The sequence below is a fragment of the Acanthochromis polyacanthus genome, chromosome 9 (genome assembly GCF_021347895.1).
Source record: "Acanthochromis polyacanthus isolate Apoly-LR-REF ecotype Palm Island chromosome 9, KAUST_Apoly_ChrSc, whole genome shotgun sequence".
NCBI lineage: Eukaryota > Metazoa > Chordata > Actinopteri > Pomacentridae > Acanthochromis > Acanthochromis polyacanthus.
In genome coordinates this window covers 23,678,869-23,699,003 of record NC_067121.1, presented here as the reverse complement: position 1 = coordinate 23,699,003, position 20,135 = coordinate 23,678,869, and the positions used below count along the sequence as shown (strand labels likewise).

Below are 20,135 nucleotides of genomic sequence, written 5' to 3'. Positions count from 1 at the left end.
TGCACACGATGCATATGCTTCTGCGTGTGGGTAAATTCACAGACACGCTTGGGTACATATGTCCGCAGGGGCAAAATGGGAAATAGACACTTCTCTTCATGCCTGTTCTTTAATTGGGGCATTTATTGTTTTGTGGTGGTGTTTACTTCATTAAATTAAGGCACATTTCAGAAATGCAGCATGTTTCAAGGTTTATATAAGCAAAATTATGCTTTCAGCCATTAAGTTGCAAATTAACATATCTTTATGACTGTGGGATATGCCAGTTGAAGATGCTTTTACATTTTCACACTAATCAACTTGACTTTAACATGTTGGATTTCAGTTTGATTTGCTTTCATCACAAATATTGTTTCCCCCGTCGGCTGTGTGTGTGTCTGCATGTGTATTTGACGGAAACCGTGTTGGTGTGTTCGTGCAAGTAAGAGCGTGTACACTTGTGTGCTTCTGTTAGTTGTCCATGGCACCTTCATGTCAGCCCAACTCTTTCTTCGGAAATCAGGAGATGTGTGCGTGTGTGTGTGAAGAGGGGGTGTTACAAGGACAAAATGAACTAATGTTGAATATTCCGTATTGGTTTTACTGTAATTCTTTTCTAATTCTTAGTTTATTCAATTTCATCTCCTTGAGGCTGGTAGGTATGGAAATGAGGTCTGTTCTTTTTTTTTCTTTCTTTTTTTTCGCCTGTGTAAATTGCAGCTATCACCTCAAGCCTTTTGAACAAGATTACCCAGATGGCCTTGCGTGGTGTGCCTGAAGTTTTATTTTCCTCCTTTGCCTGCTTTTCCTTCTTGGCTGCAGGGGAAAGGAGAGGGAGCTGGGAAGCCTCCTGAAGGCTCTGGGTGAGGCCAGGAGGCAGCAGCTGTGGCAAAGAGAGATCTGGGGGAAGAAGAAGAAGAAGAAGAAGAAGAGCAAGTTGGGGAGGGAGTGCTCGGGGGCGGATGAGGCTGGTGCAGGGGGCGTTGTTGTGTGCATGTGTGTGTAAAAGGGAGGGAGGGGGGCACCAAAAAATCTAAAGCTGAGAACACCAGCCATTATAAACACCACCCTCTACCTGGCTTGGCTGTCAAGGGGGCTGGAATAACCCTTTGGAGAACCCAAAAAGGGGGCAGGTGGAGTGGGTACGCTCTGGATGGGAACAGGGAGAATTTGGGGGTGCGAACATGTGTTTGGAGAAAGGTGTTGTTTGCAGACAGAGTGAAGTGTGTCCCAGTGTAAACATGGCATTACCACATCAGCAGACACTTTAGCAATACTTACAATTTAAACAGCTAGAATCACACCCTTAAATGCCAGGATTTGGTGAAAAGCATGATAAATAGCAACCTTCTGCCCAGGTGATCATTGTTGTGAGAGTGGTGGGATTTGTCATTGGGTTTCCACTCACCGTGCCCTGGACATAATCTGCTGCTGGTTTTCTGCCCCGAGGAAGAATATGATTTTAATACATTAAGGTGGCACAGAGATAGAGAATTATGCAGAGTTAAAGTGTTCACCTGTTTATTATTCTAACATGCAACAGCCTCCATCCGCACTAATCTCCAAAAGAACACACCCAACTCCCAGATTGCTGATCTTGGCTGGGAGGCAACAGTGAAAAGAGATTCTCACCTGAGATAAGACAAGGAGAGGAGCAGGAGGAGGAGGGGGGGGATGCATATATCACTTAAAATGTACTTACAAAACATAATATTGGGGGAAGAGTTGATGGGAGACAGTGATGCTCCTCTCCTTCCTCTAAGTCACACCTATCCATAAGATATTTCTTTCATGGCTGCACACTCTTGCAAGTGTAGCGTTTTTGTTTGTTTTTTTTGCCATTTTTCTAATACCATTGTCCGTACTGGTGATATAACAAAACAAATATCCCAGCGTGTAACCCGTATGGTCAGCTTTTCCCTCATATTGAAGTGTGTTGTTGGATCAAAATCCCCCCTGTGTTATTTCAGCAACAGCTTTTCAGATGCTGCTGCCAAAGAGTCAATAGTGGGCTATCACTGTTTATTTTCACTCCCTCGATTTGTTTGTTTTGTTAAGGTTTTGCTCTCCATCATAATGAATCACTTTTTTTTTTCATCTTGTTCTTATTTATTCTCATAGCTGGAGGTAGAATGTGGTGGTTGATGAGGGGCTGAAATGAACTGAGCCTTAGCCTTAGCCCGAGGGCTGGCGCATATCTTAGCATAAGTGATGGCCAACCGGAGGGCTAGAGCCTGGCTGAGAGCGCCCTCAGGACAGCAACTCTGACAGATCATGTATTTATAGGTCTGTTGAAAGACCTCTATTGTGTCCCACATAGCCTCAGAGCATGTCTGTCCTCTGTATTATAATAAAGCCGCTGGCCTTACCACTATGATGGATAGGTGGCCCTCGAATGGCAAGCTCCAGAATCATTAGAGCACTCCTAACATGCAGGTCTACCCATGTGAAAGGCTGGCGCAGGGAGGTGTGCTGCCGGTGAGCAATACTGTATAGCTGAGACCTTTTAATCAAGGCTAGGTATCCCTTATTAATTCTCAACCAAGGGAGAGAGGGAAAGAAAGAGAGAGATAGGTAGGGAGAAAAAAGTAAGAAAAGAGTCAGGAATGGGGCAAGTTTGCTGATGCTTTTACCAAAGAATACATTTGCAATTATCTCAGTGGCTTAAAACGCCCTCCAGGCTTTTTCGATGCGGGTTAGAATGCAGCACCTTTAACATTTTTCATGTAGCTTCGCTGGTCAGATTTCATTGCTGCAGAAAAATTTCACCAAAGTCAGCATTCCATCACACCTCCGCCGAGCCATAAAGCGTCACTCTAAAAAAAGTGCGACTATGAAGATATAACTGCAAACAGCAAATGCAGTTTATTTATTAAGAAATTTTTGGAGGAACTCTTAAAAAAAGTGAAAAGAAAAACAGAACTTGCTTGAATGTGCTTTGCACCCCACCAGAAAGGAAAAAAAAAAAAAACAGCTTGACTTTTCTCTGCCTTAAGCCTCACAAGCAGAGTGGTGTTTGAGCTGTTTCCCAATCTCATGTTCTTCTGTTACCTCTGGAGTAGAATATAAATGATTCCCTCTCAGTGTACAGTGTATGCCAAGGGGCCTGCAGCGACCGTAGTCCGGTCTAAAATTCTTCACTGCAAGCACACCATAATTCAAGGCCTGACTGATAAATAAACAATGGAAAGCACAGCGTGTTCTGGAGCACTACCTTAGATTCTCCACTATGAGCACTGTCACACATTACAGTCCAATCACCATGGGGTGAGTAGGGGTCTGACAAGATTTAGGATCTACTGTTTTTGACAGACAACGTGCTTCTGAATAGCATGCTGCAAGATACATGGATACTTAACACAGAACAAAATGGCGGTCGTGTACAGGATCAGGATCTTTGTTAATCACTGTCAGTGAAGAGTAAAGATTTATATGGAATAGTACAAAAAATTTAGTCATTACAGAGAGTACCGAGCCATAAACAGTTACATGCTGTCTTCTGTGGTTCTGGAGAAACTATTTCAAGTCTGACAAAATTGCTGCAGTACTTCAGTAAGTATAGTTTGGGATACATTTTTTAACTATCTTAGTTGTCAGGAAATGTGGGGATGTTAGTGCCAGTCTGTTCCACCAGTTGGTTAGTATACTACTTTGGTTCAGATTTATTATTATACCATAAATACATTCTTGGTCTCCAGAGGATGGATCCTGCTAACTTTGGTGATTGCCAGATTTTATCTCTGGTGCCACCAGCAAGTTTGCATTTTTTATGAAATATCTCTGCAGCAATTGCAAGGACTGAAATTGACACCACTGGTAAGTCAATGTATTCCATTCATCCGGTGAACTATTGATTGCTGCGACAAAACTTGCCACACATGTTTGCACCCCACTCAGGATGAATTAGGCGCCTATTGGCAGTTCTTTAACTTTTCTCCAGTGCTGACATTGGGTCAAAATATTACTTTGCTCAGCTCTTCAAAGCGTGACTGGACACTATCTTGACAAATATTATATTCTCATCGTAGCTTGTGTTGCACTTAGACAGTGCTAGTTAGCAAAACCATGCTAGCACGCTGAAGTAATATGGTGACCAATGTGAGAGTTATAACTGTTCAGCATCATCATGACCGTGACATTAAGAGCATCTCTCCACTGTACTCCAAAAGTTCCAAGTATTGTTGATCTGGCGTCGCTCTTTGCATAGATTTCATCTAGTTGTTGCTTGCATTGTTTCAGAGTGCACTTGCATAAAGATAAGCTTTTCTCAGCTGTCCACTGTCGTGATGCTTGGTGCCTTTTAAATCTATGTATGTCAGCAGGTGGCACCAGACGAGATGCCAAATTCAACGTACAATGGATAACACTGTCCCTGCTTTTCAGCCTTGAGACTGAATTGTTGGTCTCCTCCTTTAAAATTAAAATTGTTCAATTTATTTTTGAGCCAAACTCAGTAGGATTTGTTCTTGTGCTCGAAAAAAGAGTATTGTTGGCTTTAGTCACTAGCCATCCACCTCCACTGTTGCTTGACTATCCAGTAAAACGCTGCTGCCAAAATATCTTGTATGACTGAGCTGACAAAACCACAGAGGAGGTTATCGAAGCTTACTGGGTTAAACCATGTTTTATGGATATTTTTGTGGGTTGTTACAAGTTGCCTTGGGTTGTTACAAAAAGAAATCATAGGGACATCGAGGACTATGTCTCACTGCAGAAACATAAGTGCATATTTCTACTCTGCATGCTTCTCAAACAAGTTAATTCATCAGTACAGGCACCAAGCTCCTCTTTTTGTATTTATACTGGCTCCGTTCTGCGCAAAGCTTCGAATTTTTATAACTCAAGCAAAGCCGCTGTAGCGTATTATTCTACAAGCGAGTGTCCATTTGAGATATTACTCCACCAGCGATTGTCCATCTAAGATCATTAAAAGCCTCAAAGACTGTGAAGGCATTCATCACACAGATGAACTAATTTTTCCACTAGAAATAATGGGCAGAAATATGTGACCATTATATTATAATAAAGGTATTTATGAGCCTTCAATCTCACAGCCTCACTATGAGATATCTTTGAAAATTTGAAATCAGCTCCTGAGGCTGAGGGTGGGGGAGGAAGGGAGGGAGAGAGAGAAAAAGAGAGAGAGAGAGAACGAGAGAGAGAGAGAGAGAGAGAGAGTGAGAAATGGCAAGGGAGAGATGTGGGAGTTGTGCTTTGCTTTTTTGCCATAGGTTACATTTATAATTATCTTGCTGGCATAAAATGGCCAAGAGGCTTTTTCAATAAAGGTAGGAGGCACCTACAGTACAAAATATTACCTACAGATCAACACAGAACAAGAGAGAGGACTGCAGATAAAGGAAGGCAAAATCCAGTGCACAGTATCATCTTAATAAGTGTATTTAGTTAGAACATTCATTAGGAACTAAAGCCACTGCTTGCACTGGGCTGCAGAACTGAGCACTGAGAGGGCTGATGATCTGAAGACGAGGTGAATGAGTCCATCCACTGACCTTCACTAGTGGTGAGTAAGCAAAGCCCGAGGAGCGAGGGAAAGATGGCCACAGCCACTTTCTCCAGGGCCTACTCTGCCTTTTGATGACTGGAAATAATCACTAGAGAGAAAGCAAGTGAAAGAGGCATGATCACAGACACACCACAGAAGAGAGGAGGATCTCAGATTGCTTTATACTCCTCCATACCCCTGTCCTCTAAAGGACTGGAAGTCAGTTTCTTAATACCATTCATCTTTTCTGCAACCGCCCGTGTCCTGAGAGGAGAATATCTCTAATTCCTTTTCAAGTTAGTCGGAATACAGGAAGTGAGAAGCGATAGGGATGGACAAGGTCTCATTATACCCGGGCTGCCCCTCAGGTGACAAACTTAAAAAAATCACATAAAGTGCACAAAATGTACTACTGGATTGAAACCTAAATACATGTTCATTCTCTCTTCCAACACCACTCTGAACAACATTTTTCATTTAATAATTACTGTTTTTCACGGTGATCCATTAAAAATGATGCTGCCTATCAAATTTGCTCCTTAGATATATGCCACTACAGAAAAAAAAACATTCTAATTGAGTTAGATGAGTGAAGGGATGCTACTGTCAAGGCAGAAGCAGAAAATGGTAGCCTTCTGCTGGTTGAAAATTGCCTAAGTATGTTTATGTTCTTTTCATATTACTCTTTAATTACTTTGTTTAAAGGGCACAAAAAGTAAAGTGTAAAACCAACAAGCTGTGGTTTTATGTTTTTAGTGCAATATGTATTTGTATCGACACAGGAGTGATATCAATATTTTAATTTAAGGCAATAGTTCACTAATAAAAAATGCTTATATATATTTTGGGCTGCACAGTGGAATAGTGGTAAGCACTTTCACCTTGCAGCAAGAAGATCCCCGGTTCAAATCCCGGCTTGGGCCTGGGATCTTTCTGCGTAGAGTTTGCATGTTCTCCTTGTGCATGCGTGGGTTTTCTCTGGGTACTCCGGCTTCCTCCCACAGTCCAAAAACATGCTGAGGTTAATTGGTTACTCTAAATTGCCCGTAGGTGTGAATGCGAGTGTGATTGTTTGTCTGTATGTGTAGCCCTGCGACAGACTGGCGACCTGTCCAGGGTGTCCCCTGCCTTCGCCCGAGTCAGCTGGGATAGGCTCCAGCACCCTCCCCGCAACCCTAGTGAGGATAAAGCAGTGTATAGAGAATGGATGGATATATATTTTTTGGATATTTAAATGATTATACTGTATTAAGTATTGTTAAAAATGATCCACCAGTCATATACATATTGTCTTAACGACTAAATTTGAAGTCAGTCAGTTCTAATGATTTTAGTTCAGATTTCCTTTGTTTGCTACCTGCACCATGAATGCTTAATTAGGCCCCCGAAAAATGTTAGATTTTTATGATTGAGAACAAAGCATTGCTGTGTTCCACTCACAGTTGCACCTCTAGCCTATGAGAATAGCAGTCAGTCAAAAGGGAATCTGGGGCAAAGAGGCCTGAAAGGGAGACATATAGCATAAACCGTAGATAGCCGAAGAAAGTGGAGATTCTGCCAAAAGGGATGGAGACAAGACGACAGGGCTCCGTGTGGGATTTCACTTTGGATTTTGGCCCTGCAGGAATATGTGGAAGCACAACTGACAGGACTTGCGTGGAGAAGTCGGCTCTATTCAATATAACTAAGTAAAGAATGCCCCATGTAGTCACTGATGCACCAGCATAAATCCTCCAAGGTACAATATTGCCTTGGTAGCTCGCTTTACCTCTCTGGTTGTGGAGAGCTAAAACACTACATAATGTAAAAGATTTTGGCCTCGCTCGCCACTAAGTACATTCAGAATGCTAGAAATAATCCAAAGATGCACAACAAATGCAGCACAACAAATGCAGCACATTTGTATTTTTGAGGGATTACTTACTAACCACTGTGCAGATATGTAAACATAAGCCCTGGTAAAAACAGCGGACAGACACCATGAGGACTTTAGCTGAGATTTATTTCACTTTTTTTTGCTACATTCCTCTTTACTCAAATCTAGGGAGCGTAGGTGGGTCAGTCATCTTAGAAATACTTTATATCCAACTTCATATCAATATGTGCTACAAATAAAAGTGATCTTGGAGTGGGTAGTACAATAAGCTTTTAATCTGTTCAGTCATGTCGGAGGCAACAAATTTGCTTGAAAAAGATTCAATGTAAAAAACACAAACACATATACGATGAAAATTTACAGGTCATGACTCAGAGGAATATTATGATCCAATTAAATAAATTCCCAAAGTAGCACATGGGGTTTGTAGTTCATACTCCCCAAAGAGGCAAATGGTGTGACATAATAATTTACAAAATTATTTTTTACTGTATATAGAATGGTTCTTTGATGTTAAATTCATACTAATGTCAACTCTATTTGACGGCACGAGCCGATAAAATAACCTCAAATTAAAGTCAAAACACTTCATTGGTATCACAATATTCAACATCATGTTAATTAAGAAAAAAAAGATGCTGTTGTTGAAACTAACCGTGTATGACAACTGAGACATTCTGTACTGTAAGCAACACATCAGTGACCTTTTCAGAACCAGGGGTAAAAACAGACTTAGCCAATATGTCAGTGAAACAACAAACCCAAGTCACTGGTGACAAGCTAGGCAACACACTACATCAGCAATAAAAGCCTTGTTAATTTATATGGGTAAATTGGAAATCATACTCAACCTAATGTAGGTTCCAAGTTTTAAAACAAACTTTGTTTGGGGATCCAGCATATATAAATCCTTTTTAAAATTGGTTTATGGGGGCTAGACAATCACAAATGTCCTTGCAATCTCAAACTTATCAAATGTCTTGTATCTTCTTATGGCAAAAAAATCTCCTGTTGCACTTCATTTTTACTCTCTAGATGGTTCTCAAGTTTAAGAAAACAAAAACTTAAACAAGGAAATGAAGAAAAACAGAGTCCACAGAGCTCTGCAGCATCAAGCATTTTGGCTGCCACAGAAAAGTCTAGCACCTCCTACTGCTCAGGAGGCTTCTAGTCCAGCTGCTCCTGCTTTATCCTGTTTGAATTGGGTCCTCGCTGACTTGTCCTCCTCAGTTCCCTCCTCAGGACATACTCGCTGAATTGGGATGAATCGACACCTCCGCCGCAGGAGCCGGCTATCTCGAAGCCACGTTGTTGGAGACGCTCTAGAACCTGAAAACGGGAGAATGAGACCGAAGGACGAGGATGTCAGAAGCAATACAAGACATCGATTATAGAGGGAAAAACTATTAGCATTAATCATCCAGTGACAGGCAATGCTCATTTATCCATCTTTCATAGTCGGTGTGAAAAAAACATTTGCGGATCAAGGTAAACTGCGATGCTATAACTTTAATGTAACCTCTAACCCTTTGTTTACCACTGCAAAGCTGAAAAACACAGAATCATCCAGAGTTCCTCCAATTATATGCTGCTGCGTTAGTGCTAAGTCTAGCATTGGAAACAGCTTTGGGAGTAAGCTGCAGCAACATACGGCCTGTGACGGGAATTTGGATGAGACTTTCACAAGACTTTCACAAAACCAAGAGCCTCTCATATTGCCTCATGCCTCAATTTCATTGTTTTCGGGTGTATATGTGTGTTTGTCTGCGTGTGTGTGTGTAGCTGTTCCTGATCTCGCAGCCTTGCAGACATCTACAGACGTGTCCGGGGGGGCTGTAGGATCACATTCCATCGAAGAGGCCCCAGGGAGCAGTGAGGCTTTCTCTCTGCCACTTGGCTCAGTGTGGGCTGCTCAGCAAAAACCGCCCCCCCTCCTCTCCCCATTTCTCCCCCAGGCCCAAGCCTCCGCCAAAACTACAAAGGTCCCCCTACTGCTGGCAGCTCTCTCTGCTCCCCTTCCTTCTCTCAAACCCCCCGCCCTGCCTCCATTAGCCGCAGATACAGCATTCACCGCCGGCGTGCTTTAATAACCAAACAGGATTATGGGCTCTGCCTGGGGACAACCTGCCAGGGAGCATGCTCACTCTCTTGCTCGCTCTCCACGACTCACACACTTAAGAGACGGGTTTGTTTGTGTGTTTTTGAGAAGGAGGTGGAGATTCGACTTCCTCAGATGGAGACACATTCCAAATCATTGTGAAATCTTTTCAAATATGCCTCCCGTTCATCATTTATTGACGCGTATTGGAGGATTCTGCCATCAATGAATTAGTGGAATATCAATATATAATCAGGGAAATGCAGTATTGCCAAATACATGCTGATTATAACAGCAGAGTTTGACACAATGAAAGATTTTAATCTTTTTTTTTTTTTTTGCTCAGTGAATGGTGCAATATGTATTTCATGATATTAAAAGCTTTCTTTTTAAAGTTTTATTCTTGTAAGTAAGGTTTTTGCCTGGGGGCCAGGGTTAGGGTTAATTCTAAATCCTTTAAACACAGCGTAATGTACGGTAATGGCAAATGTCAAGTGCACACTGACCTTTAGTTCTCAAATAAACATACTACAGGTCAATTTTTGAATAACGAATTATGTCTGAACAGATGCAAAGCTTATTGTTTTGCTTCCCTTGAAATAACAACTTTCTCAACATCTTAAAAGTTTTGTTATCATGTGTTAGCGAGATGTCTTTGATCCACAAAATAGTGATACATCACATTTGTGCTACCTAAAATCAGTGCTGATATTTATTTACTTATGCGTTAAAATGTACATTATTTCTCACTGATCTTACTAGAAAACGCGTCCTTTTAATTCTTCTTCTGACATGCTATCAAGAGAAGCAATAATAGTTGAAGAGCGGCCACCTAAAAGCTTAAGTTCAATATGGATCAAGTACCAGTTCACAAAACCGTAAAACACTACGAGCCATGATCTTACATCTACCTAAGTGTTTCCACTGCATCCTGAATTGCCAACTTCCTAATGCTCTCTGACGCTCTGCCCTCTGTTCGTTCATTCATTTCAGTCCCTACCAATGTAAGCAATTCCAGCACATGAAACTCTACCATCAGACTGGCAGTGATACCCAGTGCACAGCTAAGGTTTTTTTTTTTTTTTTTTTTTTTAAAAAAAAGCCAGTGTTACAACAGATGATAAGAAAAAGCTACTGAAACTGACCATCCACCAGCTCTGGAGCCAAAGTCAAGATTATTATTCCAGTCAGTTCACAGTAAAGTGAAGATGGTGGTAGACTTGTGTAATGATGGCCTGCTAAATGAATGCTTTGATGAACTCATCAAAGAACATTTTTCTGCAAGGCTGTTCTTGTGATTTGATTAGATTAAAAAGATAAGAGTTTGCAATCAGACATCAGTAAAAGTTTGAAAGCCTCTACTATAGCAGCAGATGAAACCAAGCTGAATGAACAGATCATCACCTCAGTCAATTCCTTGGGCATACATTTGGAATAAAAAATATATAAGAATGTCACTTTATCTAACGTTTGAGGTTTTGGATTTATTAATGAATGCTAATTGAAATGCTCAACACTAAAGACTGCCAAAAGTCTCCATTACCTGGACAGAGTTGAGGTGACAATACCCATTGAGTGGGAAGCGGATGACGTGCGTGGAGTCATGGTTCCAGCCGGCATTGACGGAGTTGCACATGACGTCGCCAATCTCTGGAAACACGTCTTCAATCAGGGCCTTGTCACCGCTGAGCGTGATCCTTTCTCCCAGGTCAGGTGCAACGCGCACCACCAAGCACTCGCAGGGGCGCGACACCCGACCTAGCTCCTGGTCCTGACGCCAGCGCTCCAGCTCAGCAAGCATGGGCTGCAGCTGGAAGTATCGGGCCTCCTCATACAGCAGACTGTAGTCCTGTAGGAAACAGGAAATAGAAATGTGAAGTGGTTTGCTTTCATAGGTTACACTTAGCCCAGCAAATATTGTTTGTTATTTTAAATGTGTGGACTTGGGGCTTCATTTATGTGTGATCCAGTGTAATTGAATGTGCACTGCTAGCCTAAATGCAGAAAACAGTATATCCTGCTACGCTAGAGAGCAAAATAACAACAAAACAAAGTAAGCACATCAGTTTAAATTGGCTATTTTTGTTATAACATGGAGCCAAACCCCAAAAAAGAAACAAAACGAGTCTGCGTTCTACATGAACGAGCAACAAACCCTAGTCAAGACACCATTCAGCAAAAATTAGAAAAGATCCAAAGTGGAGGAGATGTAGTGCGACATGTAGCACAGGGTTTCATGGGGTAGAGGAGCAGATCCTTTACCCGCAGGACTGCAGGGCCTAAATTGCAGCACATTCCAGTTTTCTCATGCTCCTCTCAAAATCTAGCCGATGTGAATATGGCCTTAGACTGAACTTGAGCCTGCCTTTTGTCTTTGCTTATTTTAACTGACATACTTTCCACTGATTGACTCTCACTGCGGACAGTCCATCAGATAATGTGCCTATTTGCTTTCTCCCAGGGCAAGTTAAGTAATTACTGACTAAATGATACATGCAACCAAAAAGAAGGAATGCTAATGTGTCACATACAGTGAGTGTCACCGTGGATGGACACTTGGCACAAGAACATAGGGAGCTGTCAGAAATAGCATGCCATGTGGTCATGGATGCATTCATTTATCTCAGTGCATGCTGACCACTTTCCTTAAACAGAATCTTTGGCTGCTAATGGCCTGAGGCGACCAAATTGCTCCTCTTGATGAGGAAATGCATTATAATCAAGATTCGTTTGGCACAGCCCTGATATTTTGTCTCCAGCATGAGAACTGTTTTCAGCAACTCAAGGAGGACCAGTGACCAAAGGCATTCCACGGCCTTAGCATTCATTGTGTGTGCTAAGTTGTAGGACTGCTGACTGGCTGATGGGACTTTACAGTTTCTAGGATGGACATCCACTCACTTTGAAGTCGTCTGGGATGAGGAGCTTGGACGTCCTGAGGAAGTTGAGGATGTAGCGGAACATGTGTCCATCCCTGTCAATGAAGTAGTGCTGCTTCAGGCTGTCCAGGACTATAGGCTCTGTGCCATCAAAGAGACGACCAATTCTACCCAGAGAGAGAGGAGGGGTGGCGGGTTAGGCAGAAAGGGAGGAAGGAAGGAAGGAGGCAGGAGGACAAACATGGAAAGATTACCAAAATTGTATTTTTTCACCGTTTTCAAACACAAAATTCATAACATCCCTTAAGGCATGAATTTAAGCTCCTGTTTTGGGATCCATCTTGGTTATTGGAGGTGAAATGATGAAGCAAGAGCATGTGGAAAGATTGACATTTCTCAAGAAAAGAATAAGAGAGAAAGAAAGAGAGAAATAAATAAATAAAGAAAGAAATTTAAAAACAGAGGTGGTCTGGAGAGGTCAGGGCCAGCTGGTGCTCGGTTGCCTGAGGCAGGGTGCCATTCACCCCGGGGCCGGTGCTCGGAGCGACAGTGTGGCCTCCCAGCCTCCAGATGGCTCCATGCCCCTCAGCTCTTTACTGCTGCTGTGACATCTGTCAGAATAACCAAGTTGCTTTTGTCTGTGCTCTGCATCCCGCACTTGAAGCTCCTGCAAATTGTTTACTCCTCAAAATAACTGCGAGCTTTGCTTCACAAGGAGACATTTTGCGGTACCACCTGATAAAACCGAAAACAAATGACAGCAAAGATTTTCTATCTCCTCTAAGTGTATGCATGAGCCTGTATTTTTGATTTGAAGAGATGTGACATTTGACTGTCACATGCCAACATTAAAAATTTAACAGGATGACATTAAACTGAGAGGAAATTCTGACAAACACGTCTGGTGACAATCGCGGGACAAACATTCAATTCTGGACCCTGAGCCAAAAATGCACCTTTATCACACACTTCAGATACATTTGCATGATATTGTAGACTCACCGGGATTCTGGGAATTTTGTTAAGGTGGCCAGACTGCTGGTGTACATGTGTCCGCCTACATCGATGTGCACAGGAGCGTTGGACTTGGTGAGCTGTGCAGGTGTTGGGATGCCCTGGTTACTCAAGGGAGACACTGGTGACCGTGTGATCATAGGCCTGGACATGCTGGAGCGATTATCCTGAGGGAGCACAGAGGCAGGAAATATAGACAAAGGTAGGTGAGACAGCCAGGAAAATACAGTTAATTCCATTTTTTCCCCGGCTGCAAATCAGAAATAAAAAGACGAAAACTCCCCGGGGGTTTCAGAGATTTTGAATATTTCAAGAGATAAAAGAAATAAGAATCAGACACAACAATCTAATTCTTTCATTCCACAGTCAAGAGTGGAAAAGAAAGGGTTTTTTTTAAAATTCCCTGCAAGATAGAGCAGCCTGACCTTGACCTGAATGTTGCCACAATCCAGAAGCATCCACTCCTGTGGGCCATAATCTCCAAAACCAAATTAATTTGGAGCATCAATCTCAGTCTAGGAAATGAGCAATAACGGCTCTTGATTTGAATACTGTAATAGGATTTGGAGAAACTGTCTCATGTTAACCTACAAACACCATTAACAGACAATTTCTGTGGAGAACAAAATGACTTTATCCCCAAAAGTTTCAGACACTGAGAGGAGGATGGAGAAAAAATATTCCAAGTCACTGAGGATGACTGGACTTAAATGTCAGAGAAGCAAAAGACAGAAAATGTTTCACAGAAATTACAGCAGCAAACAGAAGACTGTGCCTGATATTAAAATTAGACAATATGTGCGCAGCCTACATGTAAGGACAACAAGAAGGCGAAGAGTTCACTGCATCTAATAAAACCAAAGTGTTCGCTCGTGTAAAAGTGACAGGTCGGCGTCAGTTTCAAGTTATTTCCCTGCTTTCCCCCCCTCTCTTCTCTCCACAGACAAAATCGGACTTTTACGCGTTTACCTGCGCCGGCATCACTGTGGTTGGAGAGGAAGTCACCGAATGGTCATTTTGCTTGAGAGATGCTGCGGGAACGGGCTCTCCTCTGACAGCGAACATCAGTGAGGGCTCCCTGCACTCCGCCGCTCGGATCGGGAGCCGTTTGAGGGAAGCGTGCACCGACTCATCCACGGAACTGATTGGACGCGGTCGCTTTCTCGCTTTCTGATGCGTTAAGTCCATGATATCCGTTTCGTCCATTACAGCTCAGACTTAAGGTTAAGAGATAGGACGGCGGTTTCTTTCTCTCCCTCTTTTTTTCTCCTCTCTTTCCTTTTATTTCTCCAGCACACCTGCCAAACGAGAAGAGGCGTGAAAAGCGGGATAGCGAGCACCGGGGGAAGAGCGGCGCCGTGGCTGTCACACGGAGCAGCTTCTTTGCAGTGGCTGGGAGAAGTCAAAGCCCCCGACAACATTAGCATTGTAGCGCCCGCGGCTCTTTTGGGCTGTCGCTGTTTCAGTGGCAGGTATGTGTGTCGCATTTTCGCGACTAAAAACAAATCCTGCCTAACAGATTGTGATGGTGTCGGTTATGCGAGTTAACACGCACATCTGGACCTTCCACAGCTGGCCTTTGGCCCCCCTTTTGGAGCAGTGTTTCTGCGCGCGGTCACCTCCTCCCCCCTGATGCTGCTGCTGCCCATTGTTCAAGAGCAGATTTTTTTCCCTCCAGCAGGTCAAACCCTCCTTCAACACAATAATCCCCACATAGTTCAGTCATTCACTGTGGCCAACCTTTCCAATCACCCGGACAAAAAAAAAAAAATGCCCTCCTGATACCCCATGTGCACATATACTATCATGATCCTTACAGTCTCACAAAACACACTCAGCAAGAGCATTGTTAACAAAGCATGTTTAGGGTCAAACACTCTTTTCAAACAGAATATTAACAGCAACTGAAGTGGCCTCTAAGAGCACAAAGAAACACTGCATCAGAAGCACCACATCACATCCCTCCAAAACAGCAATCTACCCTCAGAGCAGACGCTTCAAACTTCTTCTTGATCTCTCTCTCATTGGCTACATGCCTGGCAAATGTAAGAGTTACTGTATGATGCATTGCAAAACCACCACACTAATGATATCACGGAGTATAAAACCAGACCACAACATGTCCAATTGCAGTTAAAAGTACTGCCACAGCACTCTCCTGGGCTGTTTTTTTTCACATAGAAAATGCAGGGAATCCACAATTTTTAATAACATTCAGATTAAAATTAATTAGTTCAACCACTGGCCTTAAAACATCCACATTCCTGCTTCTCATTGGCAGTGTGAGTTTCACACCTAGATACCCAATTAGCAATTAAGCTTGCCTTTGAGTGTAGGCCTCCAATGCGGTGTGTGATCCTGGTCTGATTTGCATGCCACTTGTGCACGCGCTGATAAGCGCAGGCAGCAGCCATACATAGTTTTAAAATTCAACTCCAGAATCCCTCGCAGAAGGCAAAGGGGCCTGCAGGGCAAAAGAGAGAGAAATCACATGGCTGCTCTTCAAAAGGGGACCTGTGTAAGGCAGCCGGCAAAGTGCGTGGGATCACACTCAGAATGCAGGTAATTTGTTCCCTGACTAATTTGTGGAGATGGTGGTGTGTGTGTGTGTGTGAGAGAGAGAGAGAGTGTGAGTGTGAGAGAGAGGGAGAGAGAGTGTGAGAGCGAGCGTGTGCGCCTGTGGAGAGTAAGTTCTGAAAACAGCTTGGTGGAATTGGATTTCCTCAAAGCCTTGTCATCGCAAAGGTGGATTGAGTGTAAAATCTGTAAGGCATTATGGAAAATTGCAGGGGAGAAAGAAGAGAGAGTGAAAAAGAACGGGTGGTTGGGTGGGTGTGAGGAAGGGGGGGGGGTTTGGTTGAGGGGTTCGTGAGCTTCTTATATCACTAAATCACTCCGTTAGTGGGAAGGAAAAACATGCCGTGGACATCTTGAACCGGCGGCCTCGTTACGTTTTTTTCACTTTTTCACGTATTTAGCTTGAGAACAGTTCAAAGGTCGCAAACTTGACCAGAATCCACAACTAAGCATGTGATGGAGGGCTCATGTGTGATGGCTCATACATCATCATCCATCAGCCAGGATGTGCAGAGAAGATCCGCCACATGACACCACTTCTCCTACCTGTTGCCATTTTGAATTCACCACAGTGCTGCAGACGTCTGCCGTGTGATGATGTTTGTGAAACCAGACAATGCGTATGCGTTTCGTGAATCTGCTCGTTTACCCGGCTTGTGTAATTTCGCCGCACCACAGTATGCACAAACAAATCTAAAACAGGCACAGGGCATCAAAGCCGGCAGCACTTGAGCTGTTCCTGTTACTCCTGCTGTTTTCCACCAATGCTCTTTCACAAACAGGCAAAATCAGAATTTTAGCGTCTTCCCCTCAAACTTCAAGGAACAAACAGTACAGCTCTGGTTTAGTAAGATAATTAAGGATTACACCAACTAAAGTGCCACAAACACAGCAAGCAAGCAAGCCTCTGTCTGCTATTGTAATATTCAAAGGGCCTTTTGGGATCAGCATAAGCAACAAACTAACTTTCAGTTGTCCATCCCACAATGCAGCTCTTCACTGTTTCGACATATCGCACAAGACACAATTAGCATTTCAGATCAGAGCATTAACATTCAGTTCGAGGCAGGCAGACTGGTATTTACATAATCTGGATGGGTTGTCTCTGCTTTGTTGCCCACGGCCATTTGTTTCAAATGTCCACACACACAGACAGCTACAGACTTTGGGTTAACTTCAGTCACTGCAAGTTGTAAAGGCAAAGAAATGCCAGGTAGTGAACTGTCACAGCAGCCTGGTCTGATAAATATTGTAGGCCGGTTCACTAGTTTGGTTTGTATCCCTTTGGACTATAAAACTGGACTTTTGGCATTTTAAGGTAACTACACACTGCTGCAAAACAAAAGGTAGTGTTTGTACATTTCAGTAAAACTTCTGACAGTGTCATTAATCTTACATTGTCTTGTCTCGCTCACGCTTTCATAACTTCTGAATAACAGTCATCTTTTTGGGTATAAAAAGGCACGCCATTTATGAATACACATATTTTTAATGAGCACAGAGACATGGACTGTGTTTTGTGTTATGTCAGTCTTACAAGCCACAACTTCAGTCTGACTATTTTTATATTTCTTAGTAAGAGCATTGGCTTTGTAAGTTTGTAGTGAAAAAAAGTGACATCTGTTCCATGTATAAATACTTTTAGTGAAAAGATGAAAAGATTCCATGCAAGATGAAACTACAAGATTATAAGATTAAATACAGAATCCTAACCTGCTCTTTAAAGTGAAATGGAAATATCAAGAATCTCTAGATTACATCTAACTGTAATATTCATTTTCAGTGCTTCTGGATCATGGCAAACAAATATGTTTGAGCATAAAACAATGAACTATGTCAGAAGTGTTAACAGTAAACTGGGCTGACACAGACTTTCAGATTTTTCTTAAATGTTACAGCAGCGCCCTGATATTTATCAAGCCAAATCCCATAATCAGTCCATGACTTTTACTACAAATAGAGCTACTTGTCTTCTTCAAAATCATTCTTTGTGAAGTTACTGCAGCTGCTCATCAGCGTGACATCACGGACAGGGAAGTGTGATCAGTGCTGTGTGGCTGCAGGCTGTTGGAGACAGTGGTGCATGTTCATTGGCACAAACCAAATTGTCCCAGGGCGCAGGAGTGCCAGAGCCACGGCACAAAGTATAATAACAGCATTTATCTCCAAGGCATTCCAATTTAGCAAGTAAAGCAAAACTTCAAACTTGTTGTGGAGTTACACAAATGTAATGTGGGCTGTTTTTTTTTTTCTTTTTCTTTTTTTCCCAGCAATGCCCTTTCCCATGAGCTCAGAGGTGTGTTTGTTAGGTGCACTGGGAAGCAGAGCTACAGGAGCAGTGACACAGGATGGTTTTGTTGCAGCGCCATCAGGTGATCAGTCCTGACAACCCAACATCTCATTCTGTTTATTCATTCACCTCCTGGAACTGGTCAAACTGGCCACTGGCTTTCAATTCAGGCGACCAAAAGTTAGACTTTTATAATGTTAATTTAAGTGTCATCCTGCCTGAAGCTTAATGGAAAATGTTTAAGTAACCAAAAATGCAATCCGCTTATTTGTTTAAGATGGAATCTATAATATTATGCAAAGTACACACTTTATCAACAGAAGTACAAGTTTTAACACACAATGAGGCAGTACAAGTAAAATAAGTCAATTTCGTTACTTATTACTTCTTAGTAACTATATATCTGCCGATTTGCATCCGGACCTTGGAGTTGATTACGCACGGCGCGGTCAGAAAGCCAAGAGAGGGGAGAAGACAAAATCCGCTCCTATTTTTGTCCTCTTTGACGTAAAATATGATTATCCCAACATGGACACGGCTTGTATTAAAGGATGATTCACAGATTTTACATTGACGTGTGTAAAAAGGTACATCCTGTCACACAGAATAAGAAATACGCCTGCGGCAAAATTACTCCACAATGGCGTCTTTCATTAGAAGATCTGGGGCAGCCAGGAAATGGAAAGGTTTCGCGACAAATCTGACTTCAAAAAATCTTTAGGGGAACGACAAACGCGGGTTTAAGTAAGTTATGGGCAAGTTGTACAGCAACAGCGACACGGAGACGGTGATGTTTTCGGAGCTGAAACGCGCCAGGAGCGAATTCACACGGTGGATAAGTAGAGTGTTTGCTCGACAAGATCGCCGTCTAATCCGCTGTTGGTTCACATCAGATGTGCCAAAGCCTCCTATATCGTAGACACTCGCATACATTTGTACAGTAAGCAAGGAACAATAGCCAGGAAGTGGTTAAATATTTTTTAAGAACTGTACCGCTCGAATCGCTTGGCACATGCGTAAAAGCTGCTGCGCCTCAATGTCCCAGTCCATCCAACCTCGGAAATAATAGCAAACCAAATAAATCTTCGCTTACCTGAAACATAGAGCGGCATAAAGTATCTTTTTGAGCACCTTTTCCTTCCGATTTGGCCCACGATCTGCTTCTCTTCCTACACCACTGAGAAATGCAATAGCTTGGCTAAGGTAGACAGAACAAAATACAGAGAATACATGCTCCAGGGCTCCGAAACCCCTCAAGGCAAAGATCAGGATACAATTAGCTCATGTCTCTGCCCCAGTCTAAACCAATCTGCAGAATAAAACTGCGAGCAAAGGAAGAGATCACAGCAGTGCCTCAGTCTTTGTTGAGTTTATGTTTTTATAAAATCAAATAAATAATTTTTTCTGCATTTACAACACCCTCACCCCTCCTGCCTCCAACTTGCCTATTGCCTCCTTCTCGCAGAGAAGCTGATTTTAATCGTTATGATTAGTTTTGATGTAACGTTCCCCCAGGCGATTTCTACAAATGGATGGAGTGTTTCTTTGCCAGGGAGGAAAAGCAGCAGCTGATGATAATTATATAGATTGTTGGTGGAGTCCTTTGATTTTTTTTTTCTCCCCCTCTTTTACTTCTCAAACATCTAACCTGTCTAGTCTGCCTCTTTTAACGCATGCCATACACACTGCATGTGCGTCAGGCAACTTGTTGATTAGCATAGAATCAACTTATTAAATTAATGGAATGTGGTTAATGAAATTCTCACTCTCTGCTCTCTCTTTTGTAATCTTTTCAGTCTCTTTCCTCCCTTTGGACAACCTCCAAATGACGTAGTTGTATAAATAAGCACTTGCAGCTTGCCTTGCCTCAATCAAGTCTGAATCAGTGCCTGAGGGTGATGTGCGAGCTCATTTCA

At 42.6% G+C, this 20,135-nt stretch overlaps 1 protein-coding gene across 2 annotated transcripts; it reads right to left on the bottom strand.

Annotated features, from left to right (window-relative positions):
* Positions 1–7,470: 7,470 nt before the first annotated feature.
* On the bottom strand, positions 7,471–19,594 carry LOC110956919 (BTB/POZ domain-containing protein KCTD1). 2 transcript variants are annotated; one of them, XM_022202693.2, is made up of 5 exons: positions 19,313–19,594; positions 13,341–13,519; positions 12,361–12,505; positions 11,003–11,308; positions 7,471–8,690 (listed from the first exon to the last, which is right to left on the bottom strand). In XM_022202693.2, the coding sequence occupies exons 1-5, from the start codon at positions 19,319–19,321 to the stop codon at positions 8,529–8,531; spliced, it is 801 nt and encodes a 266-aa protein (XP_022058385.1). In that variant the 5' UTR covers positions 19,322–19,594; the 3' UTR covers positions 7,471–8,528. The 2 variants fall into 2 exon arrangements, with proteins under 2 accessions (XP_022058385.1, XP_022058378.1); XM_022202686.2 differs by lacking the exon at positions 19,313–19,594 and adding an exon at positions 14,322–15,071.
* Positions 19,595–20,135: the final 541 nt, after the last annotated feature.

What these genes read in the sequence shown, in the direction of transcription:
- LOC110956919 (XM_022202686.2), bottom strand. Translation starts at nt 14,558, where the DNA reads ATGGACGAAACGGATATCATGGACTTAACGCATCAGAAAGCGAGAAAG. An exon ending in CCACAGTGATGCCGGCGCAG is followed by an intron (nt 13,520 to 14,321) that starts GTAAACGCGTAA and finishes GTGCTCCCTCAG; the next exon opens with GATAATCGCTCCAGCATGTC. An exon ending in TCATCCCAGACGACTTCAAA is followed by an intron (nt 11,309 to 12,360) that starts GTGAGTGGATGT and finishes TGTTTCCTACAG; the next exon opens with GACTACAGTCTGCTGTATGA.